At 52.8% G+C, this 16,377-nt stretch overlaps 6 protein-coding genes across 6 annotated transcripts; 2 read left to right on the forward strand and 4 right to left on the reverse strand.

Moving 5' to 3' along the window:
- Positions 1-186: 186 nt before the first annotated feature.
- AYL99_01664 (hypothetical protein) lies at positions 187-1,080 on the reverse strand (the record flags this gene model as incomplete). The annotated part of the gene is made up of 1 exon (XM_018833180.1): positions 187-1,080. One exon carries the CDS (start codon positions 1,078-1,080, stop codon positions 187-189), a length of 894 nt encoding a protein of 297 aa, XP_018699059.1.
- A 532-nt stretch (positions 1,081-1,612) lies between these two features.
- Positions 1,613-4,468, reverse strand: AYL99_01665 (hypothetical protein; the record flags this gene model as incomplete). The annotated part of the gene is made up of 1 exon (XM_018833181.1): positions 1,613-4,468. The coding sequence occupies one exon, from the start codon at positions 4,466-4,468 to the stop codon at positions 1,613-1,615; it is 2,856 nt and encodes a 951-aa protein (XP_018699060.1).
- A 776-nt stretch (positions 4,469-5,244) lies between these two features.
- On the forward strand, positions 5,245-5,838 carry AYL99_01666 (hypothetical protein; the record flags this gene model as incomplete). The annotated part of the gene is made up of 1 exon (XM_018833182.1): positions 5,245-5,838. One exon carries the CDS (start codon positions 5,245-5,247, stop codon positions 5,836-5,838), a length of 594 nt encoding a protein of 197 aa, XP_018699061.1.
- An 892-nt stretch (positions 5,839-6,730) lies between these two features.
- On the reverse strand, positions 6,731-10,916 carry AYL99_01667 (hypothetical protein; the record flags this gene model as incomplete). Its single annotated transcript, XM_018833183.1, has 2 exons — positions 6,731-8,929; positions 8,991-10,916. 2 exons carry the CDS (start codon positions 10,914-10,916, stop codon positions 6,731-6,733), a joined length of 4,125 nt encoding a protein of 1,374 aa, XP_018699062.1.
- A 1,128-nt stretch (positions 10,917-12,044) lies between these two features.
- On the reverse strand, positions 12,045-12,890 carry AYL99_01668 (hypothetical protein; the record flags this gene model as incomplete). Its single annotated transcript, XM_018833184.1, has 1 exon — positions 12,045-12,890. One exon carries the CDS (start codon positions 12,888-12,890, stop codon positions 12,045-12,047), a length of 846 nt encoding a protein of 281 aa, XP_018699063.1.
- An 892-nt stretch (positions 12,891-13,782) lies between these two features.
- On the forward strand, positions 13,783-15,545 carry AYL99_01669 (hypothetical protein; the record flags this gene model as incomplete). Its single annotated transcript, XM_018833185.1, has 2 exons — positions 13,783-14,779; positions 14,827-15,545. 2 exons carry the CDS (start codon positions 13,783-13,785, stop codon positions 15,543-15,545), a joined length of 1,716 nt encoding a protein of 571 aa, XP_018699064.1.
- Between the last annotated feature and the right edge of the window lie 832 nt (positions 15,546-16,377).

The following is a 16,377-nucleotide window of genomic DNA, read 5'->3' on the forward strand; positions in this document are numbered from 1 at the left end:
GCCCGTGAGGACGAATCCTCCCCGTTGAAGTCGACGTGCTGGCCAGCGCCCAGCAACAAAATCCTTTAACTGCACAAGGCAAGACCACCCGAACAGCCACTAACTATCCCCTCTCACTGCCGCAAATGTCCGTCCATGTTGAGCGTGATCGATCTGGCCTATGAGCACGATTTCCGCAACGTCGAATCATGACCCAGGTCGCTTGCCTGGCAACCGAATGAGATACTTTGGTCGTGATTCGCCGGCCTCGCCAATGTTGTCGCTCCATGCCTCCTTGATGGTCTGCTTGGACTTGTCTTCGTCCAGATGGAACTTGCTGCCCACTTGGAACCACCCATTCCCGATATCAAACGCCTCTGCCAGTCCGATGGCATAGCGTGGATACATGGATGGCGCCACCTTGATGCAGTCAAGCTGTTCAATCAGTTCCTCGATGGGCATCGAATACGCCGCCGTCATCACACGGAACGGCTCGCACGAATGCGGTGGGATGTAAAACTGGTTGTGGGCATTCACCGAATACTTGTCAATGACGTTGTAGGTAAAAAGATGGAATGTCGCCAGGTGTTTGGACGCGACGTGCCCATGGCCTCCACTGTCTTTGACCACCAGAAGTTGATCTTTGACTCGGTTTCCGCTGACCGGTGGCTCGGGTGCTTGAGACGCTGCGTAGGCGACTGCTCCTGCAACATTTGGCGGTGGCGGTGGGGGAGCTGAAAAGCCTGCCGCTGGGGGAGGTGGTGGTTGAAACCATGTTGGCGCCGTGGGAGGAGGAGGAGGAGGAGGTGGTGGTGGTGGTCCATTAGGCACGCACATTGCTCCCGGGAATCCATTTCCTGGAGGGATGATGAATGGACCAGTAGCTTGACCTGGCGGGGGACCGAATGGTCCTTGACACGGGGGCATCAGAGAATACGGCGGCGGCGCACCAGAGGACGTTGGTGCGCTCGGAGGAGCGCCCTTGTTCGGTGGGCCTCCATCACGGGTCATGTAATGATAGACGGTCTTGCCAATCAGGCCAGGTCCTTGTGCTGGGAGTGGCATGGCCATCGGAAAGTAAGGAGGTGCTCCACACGCCATGGCTGAGGCCACGGACCAAGAGGGTTTGCTTATAAGCAAGAGAGACAGGGAATGACCGTGGCGACGAGGGGGCCAAGATGCTGTTTGGACTGTTGCAATCGAAGAACGAGGGACTAGGAGAACATATATAAACAAGTTGCCATGATCCTCTGTCACTGATACTGCGCCACCAACATGCTCTGACTGCGAGAACATTTGCAAACGACCGACTTCATGTCATGCCCGTGCTGCGGAGACATGGCAATCCAGTCACAAGGTGTTGGTGTTGCCATACAGTGACAGAAATATACTATGACTGCGTCGGACATATCTATGGCATGCCTACCTGGATCGTGAAGGGCGCATCTCGGCTGCGAGCTCTGCAAGTCCAGCAGCAACACGGAAACCAACATCGCTGTCAAGTCAAAAACACAAGATCCAGCGGTAGTTGACAGTTATCGAAGACGCAGATTGTGACAGCCGAGCAAGGCCATGGCTGGAAAGAACGGCAAACCACGGTTCGCCTGGGCCCAGTCTTCACCATGCTTCACCCTCAACTGGCAGCAACAACTGCGAGTCCGTCATAGATTTTCTGCTTCACTCGCGTGAAATCATCCATCTTATGCGGAGTCAGGGCCGTGGCACTGACTGGCACTCCCTCCAAGATGATCTTCCCTGTGCCGAGCTTTCGGACGGCGATCATGCCGTCGACTAGCAGCGTGCCTTCGCCGCGGAATTCGGCGATATGACCATCCAGCGTGATCAATCTTCGCAGCTCAGCGAGACGCAGGTCGCCGACGTGAATGGCATGGGAGACGGATCTTGTCGACGCCGCCAGGCTCGCGGGCAGTACATCGAGAACGGGCTCGACCGGAGGTGCCGGCGTAGAGTCAGCTGCAAGAGATACCGCCGTGTCAAATTTCTGCTTCTTGGTCTGCGGATCCTCCTGCAGATTGTCTCCCGAGGGCTCGCCCCTGAGCTGACCCTGGATAGTCACCACTCCCATGTTCTTCACATTCTGCCAATGGAGCGTTTTCGCCAGATTACGACTGAGCTTGACAACCCACGCGTTCGTGTCGACACTTGCATCCACAGTTTGGCCCTCGGTGGGAGTAAATATTTCCGTGGCTGATTCGTCTCCTGCTCCAATCACTTTCATCCCGAGAAGCTCCTTGCAATCAGTGGCCAGAGCAACCGTGTCAGCAGGATTTCCACCGACAAGGATCAACTTCTTCGGTCCAATCAAGGGGATCAGCATTTGCAGACTGCGTTGATCGTGTAATCCAGCAAAATCCACAAAGGCCAGCTTGGCATTAACCGTAATTTCAGAGGTCGAATATACCACCTTGGCCGGGCCCTGGAAGCCCTCTCGCTCGACTTCGTCGTCGTCGTCATCCGAATTCTCTGTGTCCGAGTCCGCCGCAGGCTCGCGAGATGTCGCTCGCGCCGGGGCTCCTCGATGTTTCTTGTGTTGTGTGTGCCTGGGATTGTTCGCCTCGTCCCACTTACGCTTCTGTCCGAGCTGACCTCCAGCCTTGGTGTCATTCGCTGCGTCGTGGTCCTCTTTCTCCTCCTCTCTCAGGAAATCTTCTGGCTTGATAAAATCTCCAAACTCGTCACCACGCCGCCGCGAATGCGTATATGGGAAGAGCCCATTTCGTCCCTTCTTATTGCGCACGTCGTAATCATAAACACCTTTCTTGCGGACGAGGATGTTGACCCCGAGATCCGCATCGCTCAGTGCCAGCTTATTCCGTGCTCCGTGACCAAGAGCGGCTGACACGTTCAGAACCCGACCCTGTTGTTCGTCGTCTGACTCGTCCGAGGAGGAGGAGCTGGATTCATCATCGATGTTATCGTCTGCGCCAGCCTTGTCTCGTTCGGCGGCTGAAGTGAGAGAATCTTGTATTTGCCTTTGAGTCGCCATGTATTGTTGATATCTTTGATTCTCTTGTGTATTCAATGGTGCCTTTGTTGAATTTCGTAGCTTGAGCGTTTTCCCTCCACTTTGTACCTGCTCCAGCCAGTCACCCGTGGGGAGCCCCTTTTCGAGAGCGACGCCATCCTGACGCTCTTCGTACCAATTCCAGAATACTTGACTCGGGCTTTGCGAGCCCGGGCGCGTGTACATTCGTTCGGTCAGAACCACCAGATTCTCGGGTCTCTGGACCACATGCTCCAACAGTGATCGAGAAAAGCCCCAATCCATCGTTACATCACTTGCCAGGATGACTCGAGCCCCTCCGGCCTTCAAGAGCCTGTCCATTTGGCTTCTCCGCTCCACAATCTTGATGTTCTGGAATTCAAAAGGCCGTGAAGGTTCGTCTTTTCCATTGATCTGCTTGCTGCCACTTCTTCTGTGCTTTTGCACCGGCGCCGGGTTGTCGTCCTCGCCCTCAAATTCCCGCACAATGCTGTCGTCCATCCATTCAAGCAGACTCCTGGCATGCCGCAGCGTGGCGTTACCGGATCTACTGGCTAGGTATACTCTCGCAGGTTTTAAAGAGGTGGCGTTTGTAGGATCGGACCAGGCCTTTTCAAGGATCCAGGCCAATTCCAAAACCCTTGCGCTTGAGTCGGTGGGAATGAGAACTGTACCACCCTTAGCGACACAGATCTTGATATGCGCCAACAGAGCTTCATCACGGGCTCTCCGACCACCCGACAGCGCGGCTCTCGTCGCGCCAATGCTGCTGCAAACGAGGGCAGTAGGCTTGCGCAGTTGTTCGATGACTTCGGCGCCTCCAACACCTCCGAACCAGGCTGCTCCGGCTAGAACGTTCTCTCGGGCTTGGTTCCAATCCACGGCGTACACTATTGACTCCATCCCATGTTGTATGTGCCATATTGTGCCACCCAGCGTATGACCAGAGTTGTAAGCTGTCAATGTAAGACCCTCAATGGGCGCGGAAAATGAGGAGGGTGTCGGTTGGTGAGGTTGTGAGTATTTGAGGGGCGTGATCAAAGTGAAATACTTGTTGATCTCTTCGAATGTCGGGGCCTGCCGTAGGATATGGGAGCGGGTTTTGTCGTCGACGCCGGTTGCATCTTCAGGGGAGCTCGAGCCGGGTATGAACGTGGCTGCCAATGGAGAAGAGGAGTAGAGGTCTTGGAGGAGAGTCCGGCCGAAGGCAATGACAGGCGGTGTGGCGTAGACGGGGATCTGGGTAAAGACGGGGATGTGTTTGCAGCAGTGCGCAAATGCGCCGACATGCGACGTCGTGGCGTGCGTGAGGAGGATGAATGATAGAGTAGAGGCATGTTTCTCGATCTCGGCGAGCTGGCGGGTGTCGAACCGTTCGTCCCATCCCACGTCCACCAAGACTTTGATACCACCATCCAACTCGAGGATTGACTGCGAGGCTCGAGACGTGCTCTGCGCCCCGAGCAAGGGAGTGATGGTGAACATGACGGCGCGTAGTGGGTGGCCGAATGGCCTTCCAATCAGGGATATGATAGGGATCTAGGAGCCTCCATCAAGATGTGCGCGTCCTCAAGTCATCGGAGGGTATAGTTGGTCTAGAAGAGAAGTCGCAGAGGATCATTGTAGAGGTAGACGCAGTTTGTCAGTGGGAGGAAAGAAGAATGTGAAATCATTTCTGTCTGACAGTAAGTTATGCTTCCAGATGGGCACGATCTGGCAATGCTCCGGCCGTGATTTCGGAGAAGTGGACATGTCTGACGCACTCGGCGTCTTTCAAAAGCTAGAGACCACACAGCAGTCATTCTTAGATGCCCAGGTACAGAGTTCTGTAACTTCTGCCGCCCGTTCTGTCACTACCATGTTAAAAGAGGCTAATAAGTCTCCATGTGTTCTACTTTAGTATGATTGGGTCGTAGGTCACTGTCTCTCTCTCTCTCTTTGGTTTCTCTTTGATTTCCCGCCACGAGGCTGATGCCCCTCATTTTGACCTCGCCGCATTTGTGAGAATAAGGAAAGCGACCTCAGTCCAGAGACAGAGTCACTCTCTTCTCTTGGACGAGGCGGATTCTCGCCAGCCTCTGGTCCTACCAATAAATGAGACTATGTTCAAGCAGATCTAAGCAGATCGAAGTTTTCTGATATCGTCTCTGAGCACAGTGAGACAGGAAGGTCTCAATGCAATCGACAACGAGACGACTACTGACTCCAAAATCGCACGATCTTCTTGTAGTCCCAACGGCAAGAGTCTGAGTACTGTCAGAATGGAGGCCAACACGCCCCTGGACTGTCGCTCGACGGACCAGCAACTCCCTGACACAACCCATTGCCAGAGGCAACGCTCTCAACCACAACAAGAAGAAGCGCAGTCAAGCTCCAAAGAGCCGACGACGCCATTACAATCAGAACAGAGCGACAAAGCCTCCTCCAACGCAAGACAGGCAAAGCTGTTAGCCTCGATTGAGAAGTTAAAGTCCAACATTTCCGCCACAGAGGCTCAGCTATCCATAAAGCTGAGAGAAATCAGGCAACTAAAGTCATTCCCGACCTCTACCTCGAATGAAAACAACCAAGAATCAATTCAATCCCCTTCCATACAAACTTCAGCTCCAGCTGCTGCTGCTGCTGCTGCTGCTCAGAATCATGAAAACTCTTCTGGCTCTCCGTCGATGTCCAAGGCAGACGAGAAAGCAGCCCTCGCTCATGCTCACTCCATCATCAACAGGCACATTTCGCTCTTGAAATCATACAACGAAATCAAGGACATCGCTATGGGAATGTTGAGCCTCATTGCGGAGAAGGAAGGCAGGAGGCTCCAGGATGTCATGGATGAACGGGGCGTCGAGGAGTATGACTGAGTCCGTTGAGGAGAATCCTGCTTAGGTTCCCGCGATGGAATCCGGAGTAGATTGCAGGAGAGCGCTAAATAACGACCATCTACATACTTAGCACTGTCCGACCAGACTACGTGTTCAACTATATGGGGCAGAATACAAGTTATTAGCCATCAGGTTGTAGATGGCTTCATGACCAACACGCATATTGTTCAGCCTTTGGGAAGAGGACCGGAAGAAGAGCCCCACGGACCGACCCTCTTTGTACCTTCCAATTTTCAGCTGCCTACCATTCTCAAGTCTCCGCCGAAGAGAGGGGTCAGGGAGCTTGTCAAGTTGAGCGTGGCGGGAACCGTGTGCTCAAAATCGCGCCGCCAGCAAGATAGCCACAAAAGGTACTGCCATCCCCATCTTCATTGTCTCCATTTGGCTTGAAGGCGGGGGTGGAGGTTGTGTCTTCATCGGCTTTGTTATACAGGAATCCTTCTCAGCCTTGTGGAGCTTGACGATAAAGCCCTGGACACGGCGTCTCCCTACCGACTGGCAATGTCGATAGCTCATGCATAGAGAAGAGACGCTTTAACCTATTGAACATGATTTGGTAGCCATCGACGTCGTCGAACGAGTCATCTCTAGACCGACAGCGTTTTCTTCGAGATATCGGTATCTCATAAACTCTCTAAAGGTCATGTTCTCACAGAAAGTATTGACGGCCCGGGCATAAAGCGTATTTTGGGTATTCTTTAGGATCGCATTCTATGGATGACCCATGTGTGTCCAACTACTACAACAGTCATAGGACAGGAGTGAGGTGCCTATACACATAATTTCCAAGGCAAAAAACTGACCCGCCGTCGCCGGCCAAAAGCTATCCAAACAACGCCGACGTAAATGAGATTTAAACAGCTCCGCTGAATCACCGCTGCTTTTCTAGACTTTGCAGGCTCACCAACTCTCTATACCTTCCCTTCAACGCCATGAGCTCTTGGTGGGTGCCCTTCTCTGCGATAACACCTTTGTCGAACACATAAATGATATCTGCTTTCTGAATCGTGCTTAGTCTGTGTGCTACCGCAACAGTGGTTCTCCCTTTGGCAGCAAAATCCAGAGCTGCTTGGACCACCTTCTCAGATTCGGAGTCAAGCGCACTCGTGGCCTCGTCCAGCAGGAGGATCTTGGGGTCTCGGAGTAAGGCACGCGCGATGGCAATGCGCTGTTTCTGGCCGCCAGAGAGCAGGGCTGCTTTGCTACCGACGTCAGTGGCGAAGCCGTCCGGCAGAGACATGATGAAGTCATAGATATTGGCGTCCTTGCAGGCTCGTATGATCTGCTCATCGCTGATCTCGCCTCTGTCAACGCCGAGGAGGACGTTATCCTTTATGGTGCCTTGATACAGCGTTGGCTCTTGGGAGACTAGAGCAAGGTGAGAGCGGTAGTCATTGAGGTTGAGGCTTGAAATTTCATGGCCATCAACGTAAATTCCACCTGCGAGCGGGTCATAGAAACGCTCCAATAGTGCGATAGTTGTCGACTTGCCACATCCGGACGCGCCAACAAGAGCAATATACTGTCCAGGTTTGACGGTCAAGTTGAGGCCTCGGAGTACGGGGACCTCTGGTCGAGTCGGATATCGGAAATGCACGTCTCGGAACTCAATGGTCCCTTCGACTTGAGTGATTGGCGCGCCGTCCTCGGACCACGGGTCGATGGAAGGCTGACGATCATAGAGCTTCTTCAACTCAGCAGCTGAATTCCTCGCCTTGGACATGTCTCCAGCAAACGAGAAGACGGTGCCTGCTGACTGTGCACCGAAGATGATTTCTGAAAAGACAATGAAAAATTGGAAGAGACCATATTCTCCTCGAACCAAAAGCTTGCCTCCGTACCAAAAGCCAAGTGCAAAGGCCAAGAACATGGCAGACTGCGATGCGGCGTACAGGGAGGCGTGCTTTAGGTTCGATTTGAGGGAGTCGCCTAACTGGGCCCGAAGCTGGCGCTTATACTCGTTGTAGATCTCTCGCTCGGTCGTCAACGATGCAACTGTTCGGATGGCGTTGGTGTGTTCACAGGCGTATCCAGCAGACTTTTCGTAGTGTTTCCGATTTGCTGCACTGAATTTGGCAAGCACCCAGAACCTGAGGAAGCCTGTTCCGAGGATGACGGGCAAAGCGCACATGCATACAAGTGCTAACTTCCAGCCGATCGCGAGCGCAACCACAATCGCAACAATCAAGGTGGATGAACAGCTAATGAGGGTCCCCAGTGTCGCTCCAGAGATTGACGCAAGATGAGTAGTCTCCGTGGACAAGAAGGACGTAAGGGCGCCTGTGGAGTTTTCGTCCTCGTCGAAAAAGGCAATGTCTTGCCTCAAGAATCTTCTGAAAGCACCGTCCCGCGCACGCTGGATCAAGCTCTCACTGCAATAGGCGAAGGCGATGCCTTGTACACACATTGCGAGGAGATCCACCAAAGCCAACATCAGATACATCAACGACCAGAAGTCAATGTCGTGTCGAATCTGATGTCGTAAAGTCAGCGGCTGGGACAGAGCCACAATACATTTGGCGAAGAAAACGCCTTGAACCGGCTGAGCGGCTCCTCCAATGGCCGAGAAGAAGAACCCGATACACATGATCCACCATTCTTTTCTGTTGAAGCGCGCAATGAACATGATCACGGTCCAGAGAGAATAATGAGCTTCTTTCTCGCCCTTTTTATCAGCGAGAATGTTGGAGGACACGGATTTCCCGCTTCTTGTCCGGCCCAATGCAAGCTTCTCGTCGTCCGGGTCTGCCATTCCGGCACTACCAGATCTGGTGGACTGGATCTTGGTGAGCTCTGCTTCGCCAGCCAGGACTTGTTGTTCGAGTTGTTCATCGTCGTTACCGCCGATGCGCTGAGCCGAGACCAACTTGAAGTAAGCCTGTTTCCGTTCCAGCAGCTGGTCATGGGTGCCTTGCTCCACGATCCGTCCTTGTTGCATGACGACAATGTTGTCCGCAGTTTTGATGGTTGACAACCGATGAGCAATTATAATGGTAGTTCTGCCTTTCGCTGCGGTGTCCAGTGCGTGTTGCACGATGCGCTCCGATTTCGTGTCTAAAGCGCTTGTGGCCTGGTTTGTCATTGTTAGTATAAATGGCTTTGTGACAGGAAAAGACTACTTCGCTACTCACTTCGTCCAACAGTAGGATCTTGGGGTCGCTGACAATGGCTCTGGCGATGGCGACACGTTGCTTCTGACCACCGGACAACAGGAAGCCCCGCTCGCCAACATGCGTTTCATAGCCTTCTGGAAGTGAAGAAATGAAATCGTGAGCGTTTGCCTGTTTTGCGGCATCAATTATGCGTTGCGTTTGCTTCTCTTCCGACTCGTCCTCGTACTTGGAACCGACGAGACCATTCCTGATGTTTTCTCTGATAGTCTGGCTGAAAAGAATCGGCTCCTGTTGGACGAGGGCAATTTGCTGTCGTAGCCAGTGAAGGTTGAGCGTGCTGATGTCGTGCCCGTCAAGGAGAACCACGCCACCCACTGGATCGTAGAATCGCTCTACCAACCCGACAATCGTCGACTTACCCGATCCAGAAGCTCCAACAAGCGCGGTTGTCTTGCCTGCGGGTATGACCAGACTGACGTCCTCCATGACCACCACTTCGGCTCGTGACGGGTAGATATGCTTGACATTTCGCAACTCGAGAGTTCCCTCAACGTGATCCAGTTTTTCGCCGTCATCAGAAAGAGGATCTATTGAGGACACACGGTCGATAGTCGAGTAGATCTTGGCCGCTGCACCCACCCCAGCGGCAAAGTGTTGCATATGGGGCCCAACGTTGCCGAAAGAGAAGGCACCGATCATGACGGCAAAGATAATGGTCAAGATATGGGCAAGAGTGGTCTCGCCGTCGACCAGAAATCGTGAACCCATCCAAAATGCGAGAGCGTAATTCAAGAAAAGGAGACACAGCATGCCTCCTATCATGCAGCCCAGCGCGCTCTTGCTTCGTATTCCCCAGCGGCGAGCTTCGAGGAGGTGTACGTTGTACTGCTTCGCGAGCTTATCCTGGGTACCGAAGGCGACTGCGTTCCTGATCGAGGCCAGTACTTCTTCCGCCACCGAGCCTCCCAGTGCATACGCTCCTAGAGCTTGTTTGTTCCACCCAGCCATCTTTTTGCCCCCAGAACCCATGACTAGGATAATTGCAAAGACAGTAGAGGTGCAGATCAACGTGAGTTTCCAGAACTTGACAAAACCAATAACGAATGCGGAGAAGAATGTGGCGACACCAGTCAGAGTCAATCCAACTTTCTCACTGATAGCCTCTTGAATAAGATTTGTGTCGGCAGTGATGCGAGTTGTGACCTCTCCAGCCCCCAATTTGTCGAAAAATCCGATGTTCTGTCGCAAGATAGCCCTCAGATATTGCTCTCGGACTTTGGAAGTAATGTGCTCGCCGGTGTAGATGAAGAGCACGGTTGCTACATAAACCAGGCAGAATTCTCCAATAGCCAGGTAAATAAAGTACAGACAATATCGCGATAGGATGGAATTGAAACTTGATGAGAGACTGTTTAGTACCAGTCCTTGAAAGGTGCCACTGAGGTTGCCAAAGACGACGGTCATCAAAGGCATGACGGCACCGGCGCCGATTGCAGAGAGGCATGCTATGGCAATCAGGACCTTGTCCCACGTGGTCGCGTAACGGTATAGCGTCCAGTAGGAGACTTTCACGTCTGGGACATCCAATTGCTTTTTCAGAACCTCTCTCTCATGCTCTGGCAAGTGAGCCAATGCAGCATCACCCTCTGGTACATCTCGAATCTGAACAATCTTCGAGTCGAACTTCGCGAGATCCGCACGAGCATCCGAGTCGGAAGATTGAGATGTCGGCGAAGTAGGTGACACAGCAGCAATTGGGGTTTTGGGGTTGCCAGAGATGGGCGTAGAAGGGCTGACCGGAGTGGCAGAACTCTTCTCAGAGAACGGTTCGGTGTCCTTTTGCTGATCTGTGACGATGCCCAGTTGTGACCTTTCCTTCTCCTCGATATTTTGTTCAATGGCGGCTGCGCTGCCCGGCAGTTCGCCTTGGCCACTGGGATTCATGTTGAGGCCTTTTCAGGGCACCGGATAGAAATAAGTCTTCGTGTGAAAGCTAACGGAGCATGGTGGACGAAGAAGAACTGGGTATTAAGAAGGATATGCGAGAGGGCAATTCGCGGCCGTGGCAATACGTGAATACGTGTGTAGAAAGAGGAGGGTTTGTGTGCGGAATCAAGGGGGTCAAGCTGCGGACGGCTGCGATTCTTTTCGTTCCTTATATGCAAAGAGACTAAAGAGGGGATGTATTATGAGGCAGAATGAATGATATGGTAAGTAAAGATAATATGTACAGGCAAGACAGGCAACAAGGACAGAATCTCGGGCCCGAGAACAATCAAAGGGAATCCACGTAGTTTGAGTCGGACTTTGAGATGGCGCACTCGGGAAACCAAAATAATTCTACTCGGGCGGAGGTTAATTGGTCGGAGTGGAGAGGGGTATCACAAGAATGAGTGATGGGCGGCAATGGGCGACGAGAATTGTGGATCTGGGCGAGGCTCGCGTGCGATGCCTTATGCCTAGTGAGCCTGAAGTCGATTGCGCCACGGGCGGCCCTTATGGGGGCAGTCGCCCCTAAACGGTGCTCCCGCTGTTACTCGTACTTGAAATACGTGGGGAAAGTAGTCGGTCGCCACCACTGGCCGAGGCCTCGTATTCCGCAAATTTTACCCTTTTGATCAGTCCGGTTCGGCTCCTTGCGACGTGCATAACGCTTCATAAATAAAGGTTTGTCACTAGGCTTATTTGTGCAGCTCTGCTATTTGCCCGTGATACGGAGTATCCCCAATAAGCAAAATCCCACCTAGGTGTCTGTCTACCTGGGCCCTCGATAATAGGTTGTTCTCGCAGTGATACTCATCAGTGATGATTCATGACTGAGTTTCAGCAGGATGTGCTAGTGCAGTACAAGACTGGCTCATTCCCTGGTGCCGTATCTACCATCGAAGAGTGTACTTCCGCGTAAAAGAGCTGGATAACCACGCCGAATACGAATACGAGTCCTTGCGTGACTCAATCCAACCAGTCTGGCGGGAATTAATTACTGTAGCCTGCTAGAAGGGTGCATCTACCATATTGGTATTTCACCAGCTCCTATTCCTGGTGCACAGACCGCCTGATCCTCTCCCGTGATTAGAGCTTCGCCCTCTGGACCACGGCCTGATACTCGTCGACCCTCCTCTTCGATTCCAGTGCCCGATGATTGCGGTCTAGATCTCTCGCCGCCAACTTCGCACGGGTGTCCGCGGCCTCGTCCAGGTCCTTGACAATCTCCCGATACAATTCTTCCTTGATCAGGCCATACGACTTCCCTTGAGCCTTCTGGGTTAGTTTCATCTCCGAAATAAAAGCAAGCGTTTCATCGACGCCTCCGACGCCGTCAATGATGCCCTCTTTCAAGGCCTCGAGGGCTGGATATCTCCTACTCTCCAGGACCATATTCCTGAAAGTCGTCATATTCAACTTGACCCGAAATACGGTTGCCATGGCTGGTTGAAGAGCTGCTCCGAAATCCAACTCATTGAGGCACAAGAAACCCTTGTGAGGATTCATGATGCGATAGTCGTGCATCATGGCGGTCATCAGGCCACCTGCAAAGGCGTGGCCATTTAACAGTGCCACTGTAGGCATTGGGTAAGTGATCAGGCGACGCCACAACGGGTAAAGACTGCTTGGGAAGAAGGTCGGATCTTTGATAGCGTTCTCGAAGTCGAGGCCATTGGAATAGAATTTAGTAATGGATGAAGTGGTGATGACTACTCCTCGAGGGAGACGGTGCTCAATGATGTCAAGCGCCAGCAGGAATGTTTGGTTGAAAGCTGGCACAAGGCGGTTGTCCGGCGGACTGGAGAAGGACAGGAGATAAACTTGAGGAGCAGCCTGGGTGCATATGAAGTTCCCTTGCTCGCCTTGAGCGTTAGACCCAGCATTCAACGTCGGCGGGATCTGGAGCACGAAAAGAGGTGGAATCGGAGGCATGGCTAATGGTCCGCTGCGAATAGCGAACAGACGGTCGATTCTGCAGAAGATGAAGTGGCTCGCTGGGGTTTCCCAGAGATAGACGACCGACTGAAGACCGACGCGAAATATATTCTTGTCGGCAGAGTCCACATGTGATTAGTCGAAAATCGGTTGTCTGATTATCCTGACGAGCCGAGGCGCGGAAGCCTCTCGCCTTTTCCTTGCCCTCTGCTGCTCCGTATGAATCTTCTGGTACGGAGAATAGAATACTTGAAGCGTCAGCTCTTGTGTCTGTCCGAAATACACGAGGACTGACTGATAGTGACTGAGAAATGAGGTCAAGTAGGGCAGCTCTACTCTGATAGGTGCCTCCAAGCTTTGCCGCGGCACCGAAATGATTTCAGTCTGACAATGCAGTCACATGCAATGGTGTAGTGTGTCGAGGGTGTGTACCATGCTTTGATTTTGGTCAGACTGCTGGCCTTGTTTGGCCCCCTCACCTTTCCATTGGGATCCCAACGGGCTCCAGTTGCTTTACCTGGCAACTGAGCCATTCTGACTAAGATATGTCTCTGCCGCTGGTACCGCCATAGCGCATCTGAGGCCAATGACGTCTGACTCCCTAGTGCCCGTGGTGCCTCTCTCCGAATCGCAACATTCAGTTGTGAACTCCGGCTGCACCGGATTACTGGCTGGCTGAACGGCCCAAGCGGTGCTTAAGAGTTCAAGGTCGGCTGCGCGCGACAGAACCATCCCAGATTGATTCCTTTTTCGCAACCATTTAGACTTGCCCTGCAAGTGAACAGCTCATCGCGAGAGCACGTTGAGTGCACCGCTACCCTGACCATCATCAATAGGCCATCTCCCGAATCCGTCAATCCAGTCACGTCGCAGATTCTCACCGGGTGCCATGGCGCAACCGGCGGAGGGTCTAGCCTTGGATACTACGGCGACCAAGACCTCGACCAAGACATCATCTGGTAATTCGACGATGTGGGAAAAGACGAAAGGATATTCCAGTACCGCCTACGAGAAGGCGCTGAAACCTGGCTTCAATAAAGCCTACGCGGTTGTCGACAAGCTGGGAGCCCCGGTCAACCGCTTGTCAAATAGAATTGGCTCCGAAGCATTCTGGCCTACCACAATGGACAAGGAATCAGAAAAGGCGGCTCGTATTCTGCGTGGGTTCTGCAAAGACGGGTTCTATGAGCAGATAGAAGAGAAGGAGGCCAAAAAGGTGGAAGACCGGAACGCAACAACTGTGGGAGTCCCGCAAGGCACGCAACGGGTAGTAAAAAAGATCCCAGCCAGTGTCATCAAAAATGCCGTCGGTTTGGCTATTTTCACAACCATGCGGACTGGGTGGCTTTTTGGTGGCTCCGGCGGTGCTGGCGTTCTCGTCGGAAGGCATCCGGAGACGGGAGAATGGAGTCCTCCTAGCGGCATCCAGACTCAAAATCTGTCCTTTGGATTTCTTGCAGGAGTCGACATCTATGATACAGTGCTGGTCATCAATACATACGAAGCCCTAGGGGCTTTCACAAAATGGAGGACTACCTTGGGGACAGAGGTCGGCATTGCAGCCGGCCCCGTAGGAGTCGGCGGCGCTCTGGACAGTGAATTGACAAAACGCCAGGCGCCTATTTGGTCATACGTCAAGAGTCGTGGTCTTTACGCTGGAGTCGCTTTGGAGGGGAATCTTGTCATTGAGCGGACTGACGAGAATGCAAGGTTCTATGGAGAACAGATCAGCGTCACAGATATCCTTGTCGGCAAGGTTCGATATCCGCCGGTCGAGCAATACCAGGTGCTTCTGGACACTTTGAAGGCGGCTCAAGGTGAACAAGTGGATGACAGTTTGCTCCCCGATGCACCGGCTCCGAGTGATATGGAGATCCTTCCACAAGGTGAGCGTGGGCGAATGCGTGGCGACATCATAACTGACTGCTTACAGGAGGCGCTACTTTTGGCATTCCGGCCGAGGACGATCCAGATCCGTATGGAGTGAAGGCGCTAGAAGCTGAAGGGTTGAATATCCGCGAGGCTGGAACCCACCAAAGGCCAAGTGCAGATGCCTTTGAATTCAAGCCATCGCCCACCAGTCCAATCTACTCCCATTTCTCACGCAGAAGCGTTGATGGCTCAATCCGGAGCCGGACCTGGAGAGAAAGCACGCACAGCCTCGCCAGTGTCGATCGGGGTACCCAAACCGACGAGGATGAAACGAAGAGTGCCGGGCATAGTCCTCGACGGGACTCGCTAAGAGCACATGATCACCCAAGGAAACACAGCCAACTCGTTGATGACACCGGCGAAGACCGACAAGAGCGGAGAGAATCATTCTCAGACGTAGATTCGGATGTCGAGGTCTCGACAGCTGTGCCGGTCATGGCCCGTGCGAGAGTGGTCGAAGTTCCTAAACGTGTTCCTCCAGCATTGCCACCACGGAATCCTGGCCGGGTAGCATCCCCTACCTCGGAAACACAGACGCCCGTTGATGGCTTTGACAAGATTGACTTGAATGGCAACAACGAAGAAAAGCACGAGGGCGACCACGTTCTCACACCCGCATCTACACATGAAGCCACGGACTCTGCGTTCCATTCTGTACCAGTGACGCCCACTGAGGAGTCAAAGGGGCACCCTAACGATATACCAGGATCTTTTCAATGAACAATCTGGATTAGATGGGTTCAAAAATCAAATAATGGTTGTGAGATCTTGAGACCTGGTTTGCTGCTACACTTAGCTAGTTATGGGTTACGCATTGAAGGAGACGAAGACACGCCATTCGATTACATCAACAACTTCGAATTTCTGCTCTTGCTGTTGTGTTGCTATGCCGGTGAGTCTGCTAACTGCAATCGCTTCCGGTTGATCCTCCCTGAGCAGGTGCCTCGCGCCTTCGATTTGGACTCTACACAGGACAGTTAAGCCCAACAATTTGTTTCTACTTCGGCGCTTCGTCCGACCTACACAATTATTGCACGGGTCAAGGTTCGTTCTGAAGTTCTATCGAGCTGGCCTACATTGGTAGGGCTGCATTCATTATTGCATACAGACTTTTGCTCTCGTGGCTCCGAGTCTTCCCACTCCAAACCGCTGGCGTCCCTTCCGGCTCAACGTGTTCTGTGTCATGATGAAGCCTCATTTCCTTCTGCTCTCTGCTCTTCGCGCATTGATCTGTTCGGCCGAAGCAGCGGACTCGGCCCCTGTTGGTTCTCTTACTTCCTCCAGTCTTGATTCTGACGACCAGCAATCTGCATTATTCGATCCTGAGGATAAGCAACCGCAGCCAGTCGTTTGTGGAAACGCAACAGGAACGGCCTGCGACCCAGATATTAGTGGGAATGGAATGTGCTGCTCGTCATATGTGTGTTGATCCAAATGTGTTTCCGACTTGATACTGATCACAACAGGGCTTCTGCGGTACCAAATCATTATTTCCTCTCCATCCAGGACGCCAACTGATTATACCCCCACAGGTGACGGGGATCTTTATTGC

This window comes from Fonsecaea erecta (genome assembly GCF_001651985.1).
Source record: "Fonsecaea erecta strain CBS 125763 chromosome Unknown Scaff1, whole genome shotgun sequence".
Classification (NCBI taxonomy): Eukaryota; Fungi; Ascomycota; class Eurotiomycetes; order Chaetothyriales; family Herpotrichiellaceae; genus Fonsecaea; species Fonsecaea erecta.